The 18,591-nt window shown below is 48.9% G+C and overlaps 2 protein-coding genes across 2 annotated transcripts; one reads left to right on the forward strand and one right to left on the reverse strand.

Annotated features, from left to right (window-relative positions):
• Nucleotides 1–1,205: 1,205 nt before the first annotated feature.
• Nucleotides 1,206–3,200, forward strand: Tomm22 (translocase of outer mitochondrial membrane 22). The gene is made up of 4 exons (NM_172609.3): nt 1,206–1,346; nt 1,511–1,629; nt 2,235–2,352; nt 2,555–3,200. Exons 1-4 carry the CDS (start codon nt 1,230–1,232, stop codon nt 2,627–2,629), a joined length of 429 nt encoding a protein of 142 aa, NP_766197.2. The 5' UTR covers nt 1,206–1,229; the 3' UTR covers nt 2,630–3,200.
• A 1,387-nt stretch (nt 3,201–4,587) lies between these two features.
• Josd1 (Josephin domain containing 1) lies at nt 4,588–18,210 on the reverse strand. The gene is made up of 4 exons (NM_028792.3): nt 17,071–18,210; nt 7,737–7,865; nt 7,435–7,629; nt 4,588–6,517 (listed from the first exon to the last, which is right to left on the reverse strand). The coding sequence occupies exons 1-4, from the start codon at nt 17,253–17,255 to the stop codon at nt 6,418–6,420; spliced, it is 609 nt and encodes a 202-aa protein (NP_083068.1). The 5' UTR covers nt 17,256–18,210; the 3' UTR covers nt 4,588–6,417.
• Nucleotides 18,211–18,591: the final 381 nt, after the last annotated feature.

Consider the following 18,591-nt stretch of genomic DNA (forward strand, 5'->3'; position numbering starts at 1 on the left):
TGTTTGTGGCTCAGTTGGTAGAATAAAGGCCTGGTTTTGATTCCTGTGTGGTGACACACCTGTGGCCTTAGTTCGAGGTGGAGGCAGGAGGATCAGAAACTCAAGGTCATCCACAAAATGAGTTCAAGGCTAGCCTGGGCTACATGAAACCGTGCTTTTAATGTGTGTGTGGGCCCAGGGGTGGGGGGGAATGAAATGAATAAGTGGTTTAAAGATGCTTGCTGCTGCAGGGTGTGGTGGCCCACGCCTTTAATCCTAGCACTCGGGAGGCAGCGGCAGGCAGATTTCTGAGTTTGAGGCCAGTCTGGTCTACAAAGGACAGCCAGGGCTACACAGAGAAACCCTGTCTTGAAAAAAAAACCCAAAAAAATGCTTGCTGCTGAGTGTGAATTTGATCCCCAGGCCCCACGTGGTGGAAGAAAAGTGTTGTGAATATTCACCAGAGAAGACCGAGTAGACATGGGCTTTAAGCCATAGAAAATCTTTATTAGCCAGTGTTTAGGATCTCAGTATAGCCTAGCAAGCCTTTCTCAGAGTGAGCTTTTAAGCACACACTCGCACATACACACACACAACAAAAAACACGGAGTCAGTTGTGCTAAGGTCTGGGGCCCTGTTACAGAGAGGATCAACTGCAAGTGTCCTCTGACCTCCATAAGTACACATATTGCTCACTTGTGGTGGTGCACGCCTTTAATCCCCGTACTCGGGAGGCAGTAGCAAGTGGATCTCTGAGTCTACAGAGAGTTCCAGGACAGCCCAGGGCTATACAGAGAAACCTGGTCTCAAAAATTAAGCCGGGCGTGGTGGCGCAGGCCTTTAATCCCAGCACTCGGGAGGCAGAGGCAGTCGGATTTCTGAGTTCAAGGCCAGCCTGGTCTACAGAGTGAGTTCCAGGACAGCCAGGGCTACACAGAGAAACCCTGTCTCGAAAAACCAAAAAAAAAAAAAAAAAAAAATTAAATAAACAAAAACCAGATCTCTCTAAAATATGCAGTTTCGGAGCCAAGCCCAGACCCAACGGCACAGAATAGCTGAGAAGCACCCGCATCTCTCCCTGAACATACTCTTACAGTCAGTTGAAATTAAGAGGCTGGCGACACCAAGGGGGCGAGCTGGAGGAGACGCCAACGCTTTCTCTCTAGCCAGCCCGGCTCGCTTCCGGAAGACGCTCTGTCCAGGGGTGGGCCGCTTCGCCTGCTCTCTTCCGCTTCCGGTGTCCTACAGCCATGGCCGCCGCCGTCGCTGCAGCCGGCGCTGGGGAGCCTCTGTCCCCCGAGGAATTACTCCCGAAAGCCGAGGCAGAGAAAGCCGAGGAGGAGCTGGAAGAAGACGACGACGACGAGGTGCTAGGGCTGGCGGGGAGCGGGGCGAGGGCGGGCGGTTGGGGCGTGGACGCCGCGAGCCGAGAGGGCGGCTTCTCCGCGCGGCACGGAAGGGCCAGGCCCGGGGCTCGGCGGTTGCGGTGCTGCTGCCGCTTCACCGACGACCCACGCCTCCTCCACCACAGCTAGACGAGACCCTGTCGGAGAGACTCTGGGGTCTGACGGAGATGTTTCCCGAGAGGGTCCGGTCAGCCGCCGGAGCCACCTTTGACCTCTCGCTCTTCGTGGCTCAGAAGATGTACAGGTAAAAGGGCCGACGGAGAGCCACCGGGAGCGGGCATGGACGGGTGACGGGTGCTGTCAAAGGACAGCGGGCCTCGGGAGTCGCAGAGCAGAGTTTGAGTGACCTTGGATTCATTGTCATACCCCGAGTGTGGTTGGTCTTCTGCAGAAGGGAGTTCTTTTTTTTTTTTTAAAGATTTATTTATTTATTTATTATATGTAAGTACATTGTAGCTGTCTTCAGACACTCCAGAAGAGGGGGTCAGATCTTGTTACGGATGGTTGTGAGCCACCATGTGGTTGCTGGGATTTGAACTCTGCACCTTCGGAAGAGCAGTCGGGTGCTCTAACCCACTGAGCCATCTCACCAGCCCCAGAAGGGAGTTCTTAACCTGGCGGGGTCGTTATGAGACTAAGGTTACGTATATACGAGGCTTATAAGAATGCACTGTATCGCTAGGTAATTACTGCTCCTCTTGCCTCTGCCAGGACTCTGGGGGCAAGGAATTGGTAGGGTACGCTTTTAGAAGATCGAGGGCGGTACTGCACGTCCTGTTCCAGGTTCGGTCCTAGCCGGAGTGCCGGCTTTCCTTTTCATGACGCCTCATCCACTCTTTCCCTCTGCAGATTTTCCAGGGCAGCTTTGTGGATTGGGACCACTTCCTTCATGATCCTGGTTCTTCCCGTTGTCTTTGAGACAGAAAAGTTGCAGATGGAGCAACAGCAGCAACTGCAGCAACGGCAGGTGAGCACATGTTCTTCTTGGCGGTGGGCCAACCGCAGAGCCCCAGGAGATTGGCACTTAACCCCAAGTGGGAGCAGGTCCCTGTACTTTCAGGTACTTGGCAGTGTAGAATTTGCCTGCCCCTCATGTGTGACAGAAGGGACCGACGACTGGAACTATGCAGTATCTTAACAGTCTTTTTTTTTTTTTTTTTCTTTTCCAGATACTTTTAGGGCCTAACACAGGGCTGTCAGGAGGAATGCCAGGGGCTCTACCTCCACTTCCTGGAAAGATGTAGATTCTTCCTTCGGTATTTGTCCTTGTGGGAGAACTTTGAAATTCATTTGTGTTTGAACTGCTGATTGTTGGAACTTTTTATTCTTTTTTTTAACCTTGGCACATGGATCTATTTGAACATAGTGGGAACTTTCTCTGTTTCTCATGGAGAGACCCCAGGTACACCTGTGCCCTACATAATGAAGTCCCTCACTTACTTCTTCCTGTTCTCACTCCAATGCTGGAGTACAGCCATGTGGAAGGTTAGCCTACTCTCTAATAAACTGCTCCTAAGGAAGTTCTTACATGCCCATTGTGGGAAAGAAGTAAGTACCCCTGACCATAAGGACTTTTTTTTAATGGAAATGTCTAGGACATGTAAGCACCGTGGCACTGACAAAATTCATTATACCTGAGTACAGAAGTCACCAGGAATCCCAGAGAGAAGGGAGGCTGGCTGTAGCTTTAGCCAGAGGGGGACTGGGCAGAGCAGGCACTCATTTCCTCTGCAGAGTTTGGCTCTTAGACCTGCTTATGTATAAAAAAGAAGTCAGCGCTCACTTTTTGTATTTAAATATTAAAAGAACTCGAACTGAAAGTGTTATTGCTGTGTTTGTGGTAGTATTTCACACCTAGGTTGTTTTAGAAAGCCAGGAACACTGCCTGCCAAATTTCCTCTGGCTTCAGCCAGCATCTGTTTCAACCTCATTTCATAGACCAGTCTGACCTCAAAAAGCTTTCTCTTCTTTTCCTTGTGTGTGTGGTATGTTTTTTGTTTGTTTTATTTTTTTTTTTTTTTCAAGACTGTTTCTTTGTGTAGCCTTGGCTATCCTGGAACTTAATTTGTAGACTAGAGCTGGCTGAGAACTCAGACCTGCCTACCTCTGCTTTCCAGGTGCTAGGATTAAGGGCAGGAGTCACCAATTCCTGTTTAGTGAAGTTTCCAAAAAGGAAAGAGAACATTTATTATTGAACATAGTAGTGATTATTGCCTCAAATTCAAGACTCCCTCCACAGAAAGTGCAGGCCAGACTCTGGATATGCAGACTATACTGTATTTATAACCTGTTTTCTGTATGTTTGCCTTATAGTCTTGAGAAAGAGGAGGTTTGCAAATAGAGCTTGTTATCATATTCTTGTTTTTATTGGTGGGTAGAATCTCTCCAGAGCCCAGGTTAGCTTTCAACTTGGTCCTCCTGAGTGCTGAGGGATCATGGGCATGCACACCTGGTAAAGACATATTATTATTTTTGGTTTTTCAAGGCAGGGTTTCTCTGTATAGCCCTGGAACTCTCTGTAGACCAGGCTGGCCTTGAACTCAGAAATCTGCCTGCCTCTCCCTCCCAGGTGCTGGGATTAAAGGCATGCGTTGTCACTGTCCGGCTTATTTATTTTAAGTAACAGCAGAGTCTCTGATAATAGATCCAACTGTAGCTCTTCTTTTTGAGCCCTGCAGTCTTTCTACTCAATACTGGCCTTTTGTTTTTCTCTAGAAATGGGGTCTATGTTGACCATACTGACTTGAAACTCAGAATTGCCTGCCTCTGAGAAACCTCAATCCAATCTCCTACCTGAAAAACCACCTCCTGAGAATTGGGGCAGTGCTGTAGAACCACATCTAGCTTGGCTTTGATTTATTGTGCAGGTTTTCTAAGCTCTTCACGTGATTTAGGAGGTTGTGGTATTCCTATGGGTTAAGGAATCTGCACAAAGCCTGCTGACGTCATATGCTCTCCAGGCCTGTAGCTCCAGTGTACCCAGCCTTTCCTCCACTGTAATCCAGACGGATCCTCCTGACACAGCCTCCCCACTGCAAGCACAGCAGTGTGGTCGGGGCACCTCTGAACTAATCTCACAAAGTGAGTACTTTCTCTTGGTTTTTCAGCTAGGAAATCTGATTACTGTGTCTCAGAGTGGTGACATCCCTTCTATGACAAAATCCTGCCAAAGGTTTTTACATAATCAGACAAGTAGACTTGTGTTCAGCTTTTCATTTTTAATATTTGGTTAAACAAAATACATCTTTGTAAACAAACCCAGCACAAGGCCAACAGAAAAGGGAATAAAGCAAGAAAAACAAAGCCTAGGGCTGCCCCTTGCTGGGCGTCAGGGTCAGGCTGCCCCTTCCTTCACAGGAGTGGGGCTTTGCCCTGGGGCATTAACATGGGTCCCTGTTCCTAAGCACCAGAATTGGATATGAACAGAACCAGCCCTGAAATGCTTAAGCGTCTTTGTACATCCCACTAGCTCATGGACTCCACGTGTGTGTGGCTCGTTTGCAGTGCCATTTGCACAGGCCCAAGCAGATCTGTAGGGAAGAGTCTCCTCTTCCCAAGAAATGGCTTACTATCACCGACAGTGCCAATGGACCCAAGGTCCTGCTTGTGACAATCAGCAAGGTCGGCTGTAACTTCTGGCTGGTAGTGATTGGAATGTCATTGTGCAGGGGCAGAGTTCCCCATGGTGCCAAGCAGATCTGGTGTAGAAAATGGTGCAGATGACCATGGCTGAGCGCAGTGCAGTAGCCACTCGAGGCCTCTGCCACTTGAATAAAAAACGGCCTTGTTGGATTGAAGATACATGTGCAGAAAAAGTGCTGGTGTAAACATGCACTCCAGTCACAGTGGGGAGACAGCCCCCCTTCACCCCAACAAGCTTGCTCAGGATTAACATGCAAGCCCCAGGTAGCTCTGCTGCCAAGGGAGAAGAAGCAGGCCAGTGGGGCAGCTCTCAGACCTGCAGAGACCATGGATCGGTAAGGGCTGGCCAGGTCACCTGCCTTGAAGGCCACCACAAACACATTGGTATGGGGGTATGGTAATTATTTCCCCTCATTTTCCAAAATTACAAGAAAAAAATGATCTAGAACTAGTTGAAGTGGGGCAAGCCAACCCTGTTTGTCAAAGAAACTACACAGACGCCAAACTCAGAGGCTCTAGCTTGATGCATACAGCCAACCTGAGATTGCTGCCACAGCTCTGGAGCTCAGGACGTGCCTACCGGGCTCAAACCCTGAAGCTTACCTTCATGGCAGTTCCTCGCCCAACTCTGTCCCAAACTATGGAATTTTAGGTCAGTGTAGATGTGTTTGATTTTGCTAAAAATGGGCCAACTATGAGTACTCTCCCTGTTCATTGTCTTGTCCCAAAGCCTCCCCAGTCAATGTAGTGAAATGATAGGGACACGATTAGAGTGAAGAGCCACCAGTGACTACCCTACTCTGGCTTTACCCACGTGGTATTAGGCATATCTTTCACCACTGTCTTGCTAGAATGATGTGCAATTCACCTATTTTGGAATAGCAGAGCCTCTTATAAAACCCCAAGGCTGGCTGGGGTTTAAAGGGACCAAGAAGAGGCCTAATGGACTGCAGGTGACATGCAGTGTGACTGCTGGAGTCTTGACAGTTTCTTGGCTCTGCATGTACTGTGTCCTCAGACCCCATGGTGCCACAGGAGAGAAAAGGGGCGGCCTTTCCGTAAGCCTGAAGCATCAGTGACACTACCAGCAGAGCCTGTATCAAGACCTTATGGAAAGGGAGAAATAACCCAGCCCCCTCAAAGGACGCCCTTCTTGGCTCCCTCTCTGAAATAGCAAAGGGTTCAATGGCTTGCCCTAAGTGTTCAGAGCTCCTACCTTCTTCCCCCAGGCACAGACTGCTGGGTGGCTCTGTGACAGTCCACACATCTGTCCTATTGCACTGGCAAATCTGAAGGGAAAACCCAATGAGATGTTTGGGGAAGTGGACTGTAGAGGCCACAGCACATCAAAGAGGTCTGGAGGGTTGAGACAAAGAGGGTCAAACAACTGTCACACGTCGGCCCTCCAGCTCTGATGGGCTTCCACTTCTTCCGGTACAACCAGTAGGAGTTCACAGTTTTTACCTCGCAAATGGTATTTTAGAAATTTCCTGTGGAAAAGGGAATAGGCAAGAAATGAGATGCCAGTGAGTTGCAGATTGCAGTCCCGGGACCACCCACTCACCAGAATCCTCCCCATCAGAGGTCCACCGGTCTCTTCCTCTCAAGTAGATTATGGGTGTCTCCCACCACCACCAAGCTACACCCATGACGATCTTAAAACTCAAAGGGTGACTGGTTACCCTTCCATTCCTGCTAGAATCTGTCTCAGTTCCTGCACATTCTCATATGTTCTTGTCACTAGTGGCTGCCGGCATAAGGACAAGAACACTGCACATTCTAGTGGTTACTAAGCTTCACACAAACAAAGCAGCAGCAAACTTGGGTGTACAGCACTTGCCAAGCAGGCCTCACAATCTGACTGAGATCCTAGGAACCCACAGTGAAGGGGAGGACCAGCCCTGGGAACTGTCCTCTGACCTCCACACATGCCCAGGAGCACACAGGCACCTGAACACATACAGTAATAAAAGGAAAAACTTCAGTCATAGGGCAGGGTGTGGAGTCAAAGGCAGGCAGAAGCCCAATCTCTGAGTTTGAGAACAGTCTAGTCTACATAGGGAAGTTCTAGGATAGCCAGGAATACAGAGAGACCCTGTCTTGACAAATACAAACCAGACACATGGAAACTTAACCATGCCTGGAACGATGTCAACTCCTAACTGGCAGTTGTCTAAGTGGAGAGGTGACATTGTCAGTCCCACCAAACCAGAAAGCTAGAATCAAAGAACGTGAAACCTGTTCATCAAAGGGATGGAGTCCTAATTAAGTCCAAAACCCTATGATTCCAAGGGGACAGGGAGAGGATCCCAGAACACGGGAATTTCATTTCCTGTCAAATAATCAGACGAGCCCAACTTCCCCAGCATGCCAAACTAAAAGCCCAGCAGCCCAGCCTCGCAGTTACCTGAGCTCACTCTCGCCTCCAATCCACTCTGGCATCTTGAGTTTGGAGTCAAGGTTGTAGTAGGCCCCTCCCACCTCACGAACACAGATCCAGTGCTGTCTTTTGAGAGGCAACTTGAGTGGACCCCAGCAGAGGCTGGAGGGCAGGTTCATGATGAAGCCCATGACATTAGTAAGAGCAATGACACCCACGTCCCTGCAGAAGAGAAAAGGTGTCAAGCTCCCACACTCCATGGTTGCCCCCTTCACTTGGGGTAGGAACCACAGCCTGTTCTTGTCCGCAAATCAAGTTTGGTTTTCTACCTTCGCTTGTCCCACCAAACAGCTTCATAGCCTTTGGTTTGAAGTGCTGCCATGATGACATTCACATCATAGTTCCCATTTCCCAGCATGCTCTTCTTGTGGGGCGTCACCATAGTGTTCGGAGACAGCCTACAGATGGAAAAGGAAACATTTAGGCTTGTTGACCCCCCCCAGTCTCCCCAGGCTTGTACCACCAGAAGAGCACTTTACAGCACTGCTCCTGGAAGCTGGTTCCCTCAGCAGAACAGTCTCACAAGTTTCTACCCAAGAATCGCATGCCTGGCTCCTGCCAGCCTGGAGATCGACCCTCCTGATGCAAAACAACTGAGGAAGGTTGGGACCTAGCTGGCCTTCTGAGGAGTGACCACAAGAGATGATTCTCGGAGGCACTGGCCTCTGTCGCTGCAGCAGTCCTACTGCCCATGTTCTGCTTGGACACAAACCTTATAATAAAAAAACCACTGGCAAAGCTGGGTGTACTGGTGGCACACAGGTATAATTCTGGCACTCAGGAGGCAGAGGCAAGGCAGGTCTTTGAGTTCAAGTCCAACCTCATCTACTTAGTGAGTTGTAGCCAGTGGGAACTAAATAGTGAGATCTTTACTATAAAGGCAAAAGCACTAGTAATTGGTATATGGTGTTTTAAATGGCACAGGTAGTAACTGTTACTCCTGCTGTTTGCAATTTAAATGCTGTAAGGTCTGTACTTCTGTAATCATTAACTATTCAGATGTGTGTAGTGGCTGGGACAGACAGCATAGCTGCACGAACTAGAGCCAAATGAAAGGCAATGAAGAGGAATGAGGCCTATATTACCCTGGAATGCAGAACCCATCTATAGTCAGTGCGCATGTGTGTGTGTGCCTATGTGTATCCTGAACAAAAGAAACATTAAAAGCACAAAGGATCAACTGGGGAAAAAGCCTTACAGGCAGAAACAAGTTAATGTCTGAGTTTGAGGCCAGTCTGCTCTACAGAGCAAGTTCTAGGACCTTCAGGGTTACACACAGAAACCTTGTCAAAAAAAAAAAAAAAAAAGGAAAAAGGGGGGGAAAAGGTACTCAATTGTAGCTCTGGTGGCCCACCCAGCTTTCAACTAAGCCCAGGCTGGCCGCGAGATCAGGATCCTCTTGCTCAGCTCCTGAATGCCAAGATTATGGGCATACAAGCACCCCATTATGCCAAGCCAGTTCTTTTCTTTTCTTTTCTTTTCTTTTTTTTTTTTTTTTTTTGGTTTTTCGAGACAGAGTTCCTCTGTATAGCCCAGGCTGTCCTGGAACTCACTTTTTAGACTAGGCTGTCCTGGAACTCAGAACTCTGCCTGCCTCTGCCTCCCGAGTGTTGGGTGCACCACCACACCCGGCTTTTTTTTTTTTTTTTTTGAAGCCCTTTCTTTTTATTGCTCCTTTTAGCAATTCTATTTTCCAGTAAGGCCTGTGCTGAGAACACTCCCAACCAGATTACTTTGTTCTCACAGTCTCGACAAGCCAGCAGATGAAGAAGGCCATTTTGACTGGAGGAGGGTCAGCATGTCTTTTTGTTGATGGTGGGTTTTGTTAGTTCGTTTGTTTTTGAGGCAGGGTCCCTCTACATAGCCCTGGCTGTCTGGGAACTCAAAGAGATAGATCTGTCTGCCTCTGCCTCCCAAGTGATAGGATCAAAGACGGATCACACGATGGAAAAAGAAAGAAAACTGTGGCAGGTTCCTCTGGAAGGAAGAGGTCCAGAGGCAGTAACATGTCATTTCCAGAAGAAAAGATCTACTTTGAGCCAGGCAGTGGTGGCGCATGTCTTTAATCTCAGCACTTGGGAGGCAGAGGCAGGGGGATTTCTGAGTTTGAGGCCAGCCTGGTCTACAGAGTGAGTTCCAGGACAGCTACACAGAGAAACCCTGCCTCGAAAAACAAAAACAAAAACAAAAAAAAGATCTACTTTGACCCAAAGAGATCAATTCTAAAATTTTAAGAACTCTTGCTTAAAATAAAATCAAAAACTTCTTCAAGCATAGCACCCATGTTGATTTGGAGTGGGTGTTAGCAATGCTACAGCCTCATGCATGCCAAGCAAACACTTTGCCAACTGACCCATATCACAAACCCCCTTCTTCAAAACTAAAACATGCCCTTGACACGGTTTAAAACTCTCCGGTTGCAGGGGATGATGGTGCACACCTGTGATCCCAACAGTCAGGAGTCTGAGGCAGGACTGCCAAGAGTTCCAGGTCAGCCTGGGCTACAGTGTGAAACCCTGTCTCAAAAGACAAAAGGGGGATGGAGGGACTTGAAGGATGACCCAGCACTTACACTGTGGCTCAAACCATCTACAACTACAGTTCCAGGGCATCTGAGTCCCTTCTCTGGTGTCCACAAACAGTGGACACAATAGGACACAAGTATACATGCAGCCAAAATAGCAGAATACCCATCAAATAAAAATAAGCAGACCAGGCAAGCCTCGAGCTCACAGAGATCCACCTGCTACCTCCTCCGTGCTGGGACACTGGCACACTGGACAGCGCAGGGATTTAGGGCTGGAGAGCTGGCTCAGGGCTTAAGGAAGACTTAACCAGTTTTGATTCCAAGCAGTCATGTGATGGCTCCTAACAATCTGTAATTCTAGTTCCTAGTGATCCAGTGCCTTCTGGCCTCTGCTGGCACCAGGCACATATATGGTACAAACGTATATGCAGGTAAAATACCTTCACATTAAAAAGAATTTTCCTGACTCGTGTCTTTAATTATTTTCAAACTATATATATGTGTGTGTGTGTGTATATATATATTTTAGATTTATTTATTGTTATATGTAAGTACACTGTAGCTATCTTCAGACACACCAGAAGAGGGTATTGGATCTCATTACAGATGGTTGTGAGCCACCATGTGGTTGCTGGGATTTGAACTCAGGACCTTCGGAAGAGCAGTCAGTGCTCTTAACTGCTGAGTCATCTCTCCGCCCCCAAACAATATATTTTGATCTCATTCTCTTCTCCCCCTCTCCCAACTCCTCTCAGATCCTTCTCACCTACCTAATCACTCAACTTCATGGTTTTTCTCTCAACAACAACAACAAAATCAAACTAGAAAGAAAGATTAGAAAAAAAAGTGTACAAAAAAATGCAAATATAGAATCTGTTTTATATTGGCCAACTGCTCCTGACCATGGGGCCTACCCTGGAGTGTGGCTGATATACCTAGTGACATTACTGGAGAAAATTGATATCACCATCCTACACATTTAAAAATAATAGTAACATTAAAGGAAAAAGGGCTCACCTGCTCATCTCCAGAACAAAGGCACCATCTCCCTACACATGAAGCAATTATCATTTACTTCTGACACCATCACCAGGGCAGCTGCCTTAGTAAGTGCCTCGTTTTACGCCTCTCAAGAAAAAGTATGAGCTCATTCTATGTACGTAAAAAAGCCTGAGGCATGGGGCTGGAGAGACCCAGCCAGGGCCGCGAGCTCTCCTGGAGCACCTGAGTGAATGCCAAGATCTACCACACGCAGCTCACACCACCCAGCTGCAGCTCCTAGGGATCCTACACCTGTAGGTTCTCCAGGTCCCTGCACTCAGGGCCACATACCCACACAGACTTGCTTTTTATGTGCCCATTTCTTTTAATTTCTTTTTTGCTTCAAGTCCCATCTCCCAATTACCCAGAAAGCCAAGGATTGGGCACTTGAACAAGAAATCTCAAAAAGAAGGCAAGCCAGCCCAAGATTAGGATGTTTCCTCTAGGAGGACCCACAATCTGGCTGCTAGTGTCTCCACTCAGAGTATGTTCGTGAAAGCTGGCAGAGAATAAGGTAGTTCCACAAGCTAGCAGTAACCTGTCTAGAGGCTTTCTGCAATAGGGCCCCCTGACAGGCCAGCCTATATAAAAACGAGTGTTTGCTGGCCTTGTCAAAGAGCTCCTTCCTGGCTTTGCGGTGGCTGGGCTTAACTTTAATCCCAGCACTCAGGGGGCAGACACAGGTGGATCTCTATGAGTTCGAGGCCAGCCCAGTCTACAGAGTGAGTTCCAGGACAGCCAGGGCTACACAGAGAAACCTTGTCTCAAACAAAACAAAACAAAACAGAAAAAAAAAAAAACAAACAAAAAAAAGGAAAGTAAAAAAGCTCCTTCTGGTAGCCATCCAGAAACCTAGCAGCAGTATTACAGAAAGCAGCCCTACTCTGCCATGATTGTGGATCATTCATTCATTCATTCATTCATGTGTTTGTTTGTTTGCTTGCTTATTTTGAGACAGGGCTTTTCTGTGTCCCTAGCTGTTCTGGAACTCACTTTGTAGACCAAATTGGCCTTGAACTCACAGAGATCTTCCTGCCTTTCTGCCTTCCCAGTGTTGGGGTTAAAAGTGTGTATCACCACACCCAGATAGGATAAAATGTATGTGTGTGTGTGTGTGTGTGTGTGTGTGTATTTTAATTCTAAAGTTAAGTGGTAAATTTTTTCTTATAAAAGGTTCCGTGTAGCCTGAGCTAATATCAAAGTCAGTATTTAACTGAAGATATTTTAAAACTCCTTATCCTCCTGCTTCCAACTCCTAGGTGCTGGGAACACTAGGCATGTGCCACAACATCACACGCCAAGTGTGAAGACTTTAACCAACTTGTCCATCAACACTAACAGCTGACAAAACTAAGCTCCACCCTGCTCAGCCTGGGCTCCTACAGATTCACCAAAGGTTAGCCCACTCCAAGCCCCACCCTGCTCAGCTGGGCGCCTACAGATTCACCAAAGGTTAACCCACTCCAAGCCCCACCCCGCTCAGCCTGGGCTCCTACAGATTCACCAAAGGTTAGCCCGCTCCAAGCCCCACCCTGCTCAGCTGCTGCTGCTGTCCTCTCCAGAGGGCAAAATGCACTTCAGGCATGAAAATTATGTGGCCTTTAGTATCCTGCTTCTGACTACAAGCCAAATCCCACAGCTTCCTCAGCCTCAGCCTCATGTTGTCTAGTCCACAGAATCCTTCTTGATTCTATGACAACGGAGGGAGACTCAGAGGATCACACATAATACCAATTTATCCAAATATCATCAATACTAATTTACTGAAGAATTCATCTGGCGTACATTCAAGCAAACAGTATTCCTGAAACCTTTTTAGTACTATCTTTCAGCCAGGCCTTGGCATCTAATAAACACGCCCAAGCTGACCTATATTGACATGGGGCTATTGTCTAGAACTTGGGAGGTGGAGGCCCGAGGAGCAGAAACTCAAGATCATCTTCCAATACATAACCAGTCTGGACTACGAGATCTCCTTTCAAAGAAATCCCAAATTGATCAATATAGGAATTGCTAACAACAATTTCCATTCCACTCTACAGGGCTAGTTGTCTGGTCCCAAGAAATCTCTTTTCCCAAAGGCTGGCATTTAGACAAAAGCCAGCACCCCCATCCCCTGGGGACTTGGAAAACTAGCTTCCATCTGCTAAAAATAAGCAACCTTATCATCTCTGGCAAAAGGGGCCTCGCACTAACATATATGCCTATGGTGTCATTAGCATATCAAGGTCTATGCTAGCTTTTAGGCTCCTTCGAGCTCTATTCAGTAAGTTCTTGTTATAGCCCAGTTTACAGATTACCTTCCTCCTAAGTACCTGTTCCCCTTAAAGACCCGGAAATCCCCCCAAGTCCCGTCATTTCTGCTTTCCTGAGAGACAGCGAGGCACTTTGGAATAAACTTTTCCTTTACCCATGAAATGGCTATTTTGGTTTCTTCATTGCACCCATTTTTATTCACCCATGGTCATTTGAAGATGCGGGATTGTCTACCCCTGTGATCTGCTACCTGCCCGACAAAAGTCCTTTCTTTGACTTTAAGGCTAACTGACTGCCCAACTAGGCTAGCTGCTTCATGGGTGTTATTTAATCCTTTCACAATCTTTAGGTACTGTAAACAAGGAAGCTGAGGTGCAAGGGTTACAGTGACTTGCACAGTCACGCACAGCTGGTCGGTGGCACAGAGAGGATCCAGCCTTATAAGACAACACTGAACAGCCTGCCTGGGATTGCGGCCCCACGCTGCTCCAGCAGAGCCTCTTGGATATAGTAGGTGCTGCTCAGGACTGCCTCATCCATTTCCACAGACATCCTGGAGCTCACAGCAAGCCTCTCCTGTTTGCTGTTAAAAACACAAGTGGGGGCTCTAAGGTGGGTTCTAGCCTAGGTCACCACTATGTCCTCAGTCCACTCCAAAGTTACTACTGGGCCTGCTATGGCAATGTTTTGGATTTTAATAAAAAGAGAAAAGGAGGGAAGGGAGAGATTTAATCAACTTTTTTTCTTCCTTAATTCTTTCATCAGAATTTCCTGATGTTTCTCAATAAAACACACAGGAGTAGGTAAGCGTCAGCCGTGCCCATCCAGGGCATGGATAAGCTACTCCAATCCCTAGAGTTTACTATTTGGCGCCCAGGACCCAGGTTTGGTTCCCAGAACCCACGTGGCTGCTGACAACCACCTGCAACTCCAGTTCCAGATGACCCAACACATGTATGTGGTCCAAAGACATTCAAAACACCCAGACGAGTAAGGTAAATACTTCTGCAAGCTGAGGGCCTACAGTGGCAGAACACTCGAGAACATGCATAAGGCCATAAATCCAATCCTCTATGAGTGCACCTCTAAGCCCTTTATTTTCAAAGTTTAGACGGACACGTGGTCCAGTGTACGAGGCGAGACATATGCTCTGAGGACGCTTTTCCCCTGGATCCAGCCTCAGTCACTTCTGACTCTTCCCTGCCCTGCCTGTTGTTGCTAATCAGCATTAGCCCAGTCCTGAATTCTTAACTCACTTCTCTCCCGCGCATGAGTCATCCCACATCCACAACTCTCTTCGGATTCTATCCTGCTTTTGTTTCCTCCTCCTCTAACTAGCTCCACTGCCAGGATGAGTTTCCTCCCGACAAACAGCTCTTATCCACACCGTCCTCCCAACTCTGCCCCTCATGAGCCACAGTTTAAAACCCGCGGGTCACTCTGTCAGTGACTCTCTGAATGCCAGTTTCTAAAGAGACTGTCCCAGTATCTGTGGCTCTCTCTGGACCTCGGTCATGTGTACAGCCCTGAGGTGCCCCGCTCAGCTTGTCTTCTCTGCCTCCTGGTACCTGGCAACTGCAAGTGGCTGGTCTTCCCCCTCTCACCTTTTCTTCCATTTTCTCCAGGTTCTTTACATACATTTGGGGGAAGTGTCCCTACTTATCTACACAGAACCTTTACAAGTAAAAATGCTCTATAATAGAACTCCATTTTTGGAATTTTCTTACTGGTCAGCCCGTACCCGTACTGCACTGAGAGGGAACACAGAAATATACTGCAATTTGCTAAAGCTTCAAAAGCAACAGGGCCCTGGTCCCATGCGGTAACTGCCAGGTCCCATGCGGTGACTGCCAGGTCCCATGCGGTGACTGCCAGGTATTCAGCATCATTCACCCAGGAAAAACACATCTGAGAGATGCCCAATTATCCAGACATATAAAGCCCAGACCCCAAATCCTGCTGACTGACTAGCCAGAAAAGCAGCTACTCAAGTTCCTACGTCTCTGAGATTTTCCAGCAAGAAGCCAGGAGGAGCCCTCTGGAGGTTATAAAGCCTGGCAGAAATCTCAACATTAACAAATACAGACTCCACGTCCTAATATCTTCATCTGGAATATAGGAAACAATAGTGCCTACCTCCCAAGCTGGGTGTGAGGACTCTGCGGCTGCACAGGGAGTCCTCAGAATGGAGCAGAGAGTTGGTTTGTTAGTGTCTCATTAACTCCCTTGTCAGTCCAGGAGCCAAACTCACAGAGGTCAGAACCTGTCAACCTGACCGTGACTAACTACATACAATCTGACATTAATTTACTGGTGGGTAAAACTAGGCAAACGACAGCAACTCTGTCTGGGCTTCCCAGGCCATGGCTAAGGTTGCTCTAAGTACCAAGTAGCAGCGAGCACACTCAGGTGCCCATGGCCAGTCATTTCCTTCTCCCTGGTTAGAGATGAGAAAACAATTCAGAGCTACCCAGAAGAACATTAACAGCTGGCCAAAGGGAAGTCGTTCAGAAGTAGCCTGGGCTCTCCTTTCTGTCACATGACTGGGTGGTGGAAGACACCTTTTCTTACCCCCAGAGCTTCGTCTTCTGAGGACTGAGCTGTACTTACAGAGAGCAAGTGGCACATCGGCCCTGCTGCCCTCTGATCTTTCACTGGCACTAGAAAGTAATTACTCTCACTGTAGTTCTGTAAGAGCACTCAGGATACAGCTCTTCTCAGAGACTCCTGTAGTTCTTTCAAGTTAAGTGGTCCACACTTAGGCATACCAATCACCCCAAACATCCTAGCTGTACCGCATGTTCCTGTGCAGCTCCAAATGAGGACCTCAGTGTATACCACTTACAGCATCCTTGAGCTCTCTCTGTCCTGAGGTCTTTTCCAGTTGGAGGGGTAAGACAGGCTCACTGTCAAAGCTGCTATGAACTTCTGTCATGTTGCTGGGTCCAGTCAGACACTATAGAACTAACTCTCAAGGCCCTTCAGAAAGCAAAGCAACGGGCATAAAACTGTACCCTGGACCACTTGTAGAGTGGCATATTTGTTCTACAGTCTTTTAGGGACACACTTTTAGGGACTGCACTTAGGACCCCCTACGTAATGTGCAAGCATTCTTATCACTGAACTTCACACCAGCCCCACTAAAGTTATCACACAGCAGGAGAGAGCTGGAGTCTGCTCTAATCGCAGCGTAGCTGGTTCAGAAGCTACTCTGAACAAATTACTTGACCTTTCTATTCATTTCTCTATCAGTAAAACGAACTGTGAGGAAGTCACACAGAACAAATGAAGGACACACCATGGGCAGGCAGCACATGGCCCCAGAACAGCTAAGCATTGTGGGTATACTTTTCTTGAGATTTCCACCATGTCCCACCTTTGGTAACAGATGGCTGAATGTGGATGTATTTTGTATCCCTCCTAGATTGTAAACTCCTTGGTGGCAGGTCTGTTAGGGAGGCAATAGAGCAGTGACCACCAGTGGAGATAGGACCCACTGAGCCCTGTCTTCATCACAAATGGGAATAACACATGCCACACGGAGTCCTCTGTCTGACTCCAGCCGTGGAGACAGCACAACTGAGGTTAGTCCACCACAGATGGACCATAGATGGTGACTACCTGCCTGCCATTTCTGTGTGCCTCATTCCTGCCCCCAGCATCTAAATTCCAAACCTGTAGGTTTGAAGGTTTCTGTCCCCGAGACACTGCACCACCCACACAAACTCAGAAATACCAAGAAGTGGGGGGGATCGAGATGCCAAGCAGGGGAGTCCTACCTCTGGAAAATCTCCTGCAGCGTTTCCCGCGTGAAGGCGTTGCTGTCCTGGAAGACGTTGTTGAGAGCATGAAGAGCACAGAGCTCCCTGCGCTGCTTCTCATGGTAGATTTGTGGGGGCGCTGCTTGGGGAAGGTCCGAGGATTCAGCTTTGGCCTTGTCTCCTTTCCATGGCACGCAACTCATGTTTTTCGATTTAGGTTCCAGGCAGAGCCGCTAAACACTCCGCTCCTTCCCTCCTGAGGAAAGTCTAGGTTTCTGTCTTCGGATTCCTGAGATTCACCTATTTATTCTCTGGTGTTCATGATTTATGCTTTGTCACTGGGAGGAAAGGTTGGAATCAAAAGGGACAAAAAAAAAAATCTACCTTTTTCTGTCTTCTCGATAGGAAAAAATAACTTTTGGATTAGTTTATTTAGCCAACACTTTCAAAGTGTAGAATTAACAAAGAAAAAAAAAACATATAAAACGTAGGATTCCTCCCTTTGGCTGCCGCCTTCCCCTCCCACCCCCTTTGGAAAAAAAGAAACACCACGCTTTCCTGGCCGTGTTTTCCTCTCTGCAGATGCCAACTAGGCCTCAATGCAGGAGGGCAGAACCGAAGGGGTCACATCGCTCCTTTTCTTCCATTTCGTCCGAATCACAACACCACAGGCTCCGAAGACCGGGTTGGGTGGCGGAGAAAAGGCCCAATGCCAAGAGCTAGCGAGGATCGGAGGGCGTGAGGTCGCGGGCCGCGCGGGGGCTCCGGGGATAGCGCTCCATGACCGCCAGCGGACTGGCGGACTCGGCCCAGCGGAGGAGCCGCTTCGCCTCGGCGCGGGAGGAGCCGCGGAAAGGGGAACGGCAGCCCGGGCGCCGCCGCGGGGAGGTCCCGCCTGGCCCGCGAGGGTGCGGCCGGACGCCTTGCCTCGCCCGGTGCAGCCTTGGCCCACCGGGCTGACCGTCCCCGCAGCGACCTCCTGCTGTCACGTGAGGCCAGTCCCGGGCTCCTTCCCGCTGCCTGCCCGGCGGGGACTGTTCGTCTCCCCGACGCCGCCACCTGGAGCTTGCGGGCCGCCACCTGGCCCACGCGCGGACAAGCAGGCGGCGGAGCGGGCGGGCACGCGCACCTGAGCCCGACGTCAGCGGCGTTCACTCCGCGCGCGCCCCAGACACGCCCCCGCGCTGACCCCGCCTGCCAACCTCGCGTCACCCCTGACGTTGTGTGACGTAGCCAACGCGGGCTGTTGGTCCGGTGGAGGTGCTTAGAGGTCGCGGAGCCGTTGTGCAGGGTTGTGGAGCTCCGCGGTAGCGGGGGAGGTCGACTTGTCGCTTCGCCGCAGCTCCGCCCCGGCGCCCACTCCCGCCTGGACGCCGCAGGGCCCTCCTCCCGGCAGAGTGCTTTCTTGAGCCCGGGCAGCGGCTGCCCTGGCCCACTTATGTTCATCAGATTTCCTAACACTTTACCGACGCGGTCGGGCGTAATCTTGGTTGGTGAACCCGACCGCCTCCAGTTTTCTTTGAGAGCTGAGGGCAAGAC

This window comes from Mus musculus, chromosome 15, assembly GCF_000001635.26.
Source record: "Mus musculus strain C57BL/6J chromosome 15, GRCm38.p6 C57BL/6J".
In the NCBI taxonomy this organism is placed as follows: domain Eukaryota; kingdom Metazoa; phylum Chordata; class Mammalia; order Rodentia; family Muridae; genus Mus; species Mus musculus.

What these genes read in the sequence shown, in the direction of transcription:
- Tomm22 (NM_172609.3), top strand. Translation starts at nt 1,230, where the DNA reads ATGGCCGCCGCCGTCGCTGCAGCCGGCGCTGGGGAGCCTCTGTCCCCC. An exon ending in AAGAAGACGACGACGACGAG is followed by an intron (nt 1,347 to 1,510) that starts GTGCTAGGGCTG and finishes CCTCCACCACAG; the next exon opens with CTAGACGAGACCCTGTCGGA. An exon ending in GTGGCTCAGAAGATGTACAG is followed by an intron (nt 1,630 to 2,234) that starts GTAAAAGGGCCG and finishes TTCCCTCTGCAG; the next exon opens with ATTTTCCAGGGCAGCTTTGT.
- Josd1 (NM_028792.3), bottom strand. Translation starts at nt 17,255, where the DNA reads ATGAGTTGCGTGCCATGGAAAGGAGACAAGGCCAAAGCTGAATCCTCG. An exon ending in CTGCAGGAGATTTTCCAGAG is followed by an intron (nt 7,866 to 17,070) that starts GTAGGACTCCCC and finishes TTCCATCTGTAG; the next exon opens with GCTGTCTCCGAACACTATGG. An exon ending in GTTTGGTGGGACAAGCGAAG is followed by an intron (nt 7,630 to 7,736) that starts GTAGAAAACCAA and finishes TCTCTTCTGCAG; the next exon opens with GGACGTGGGTGTCATTGCTC.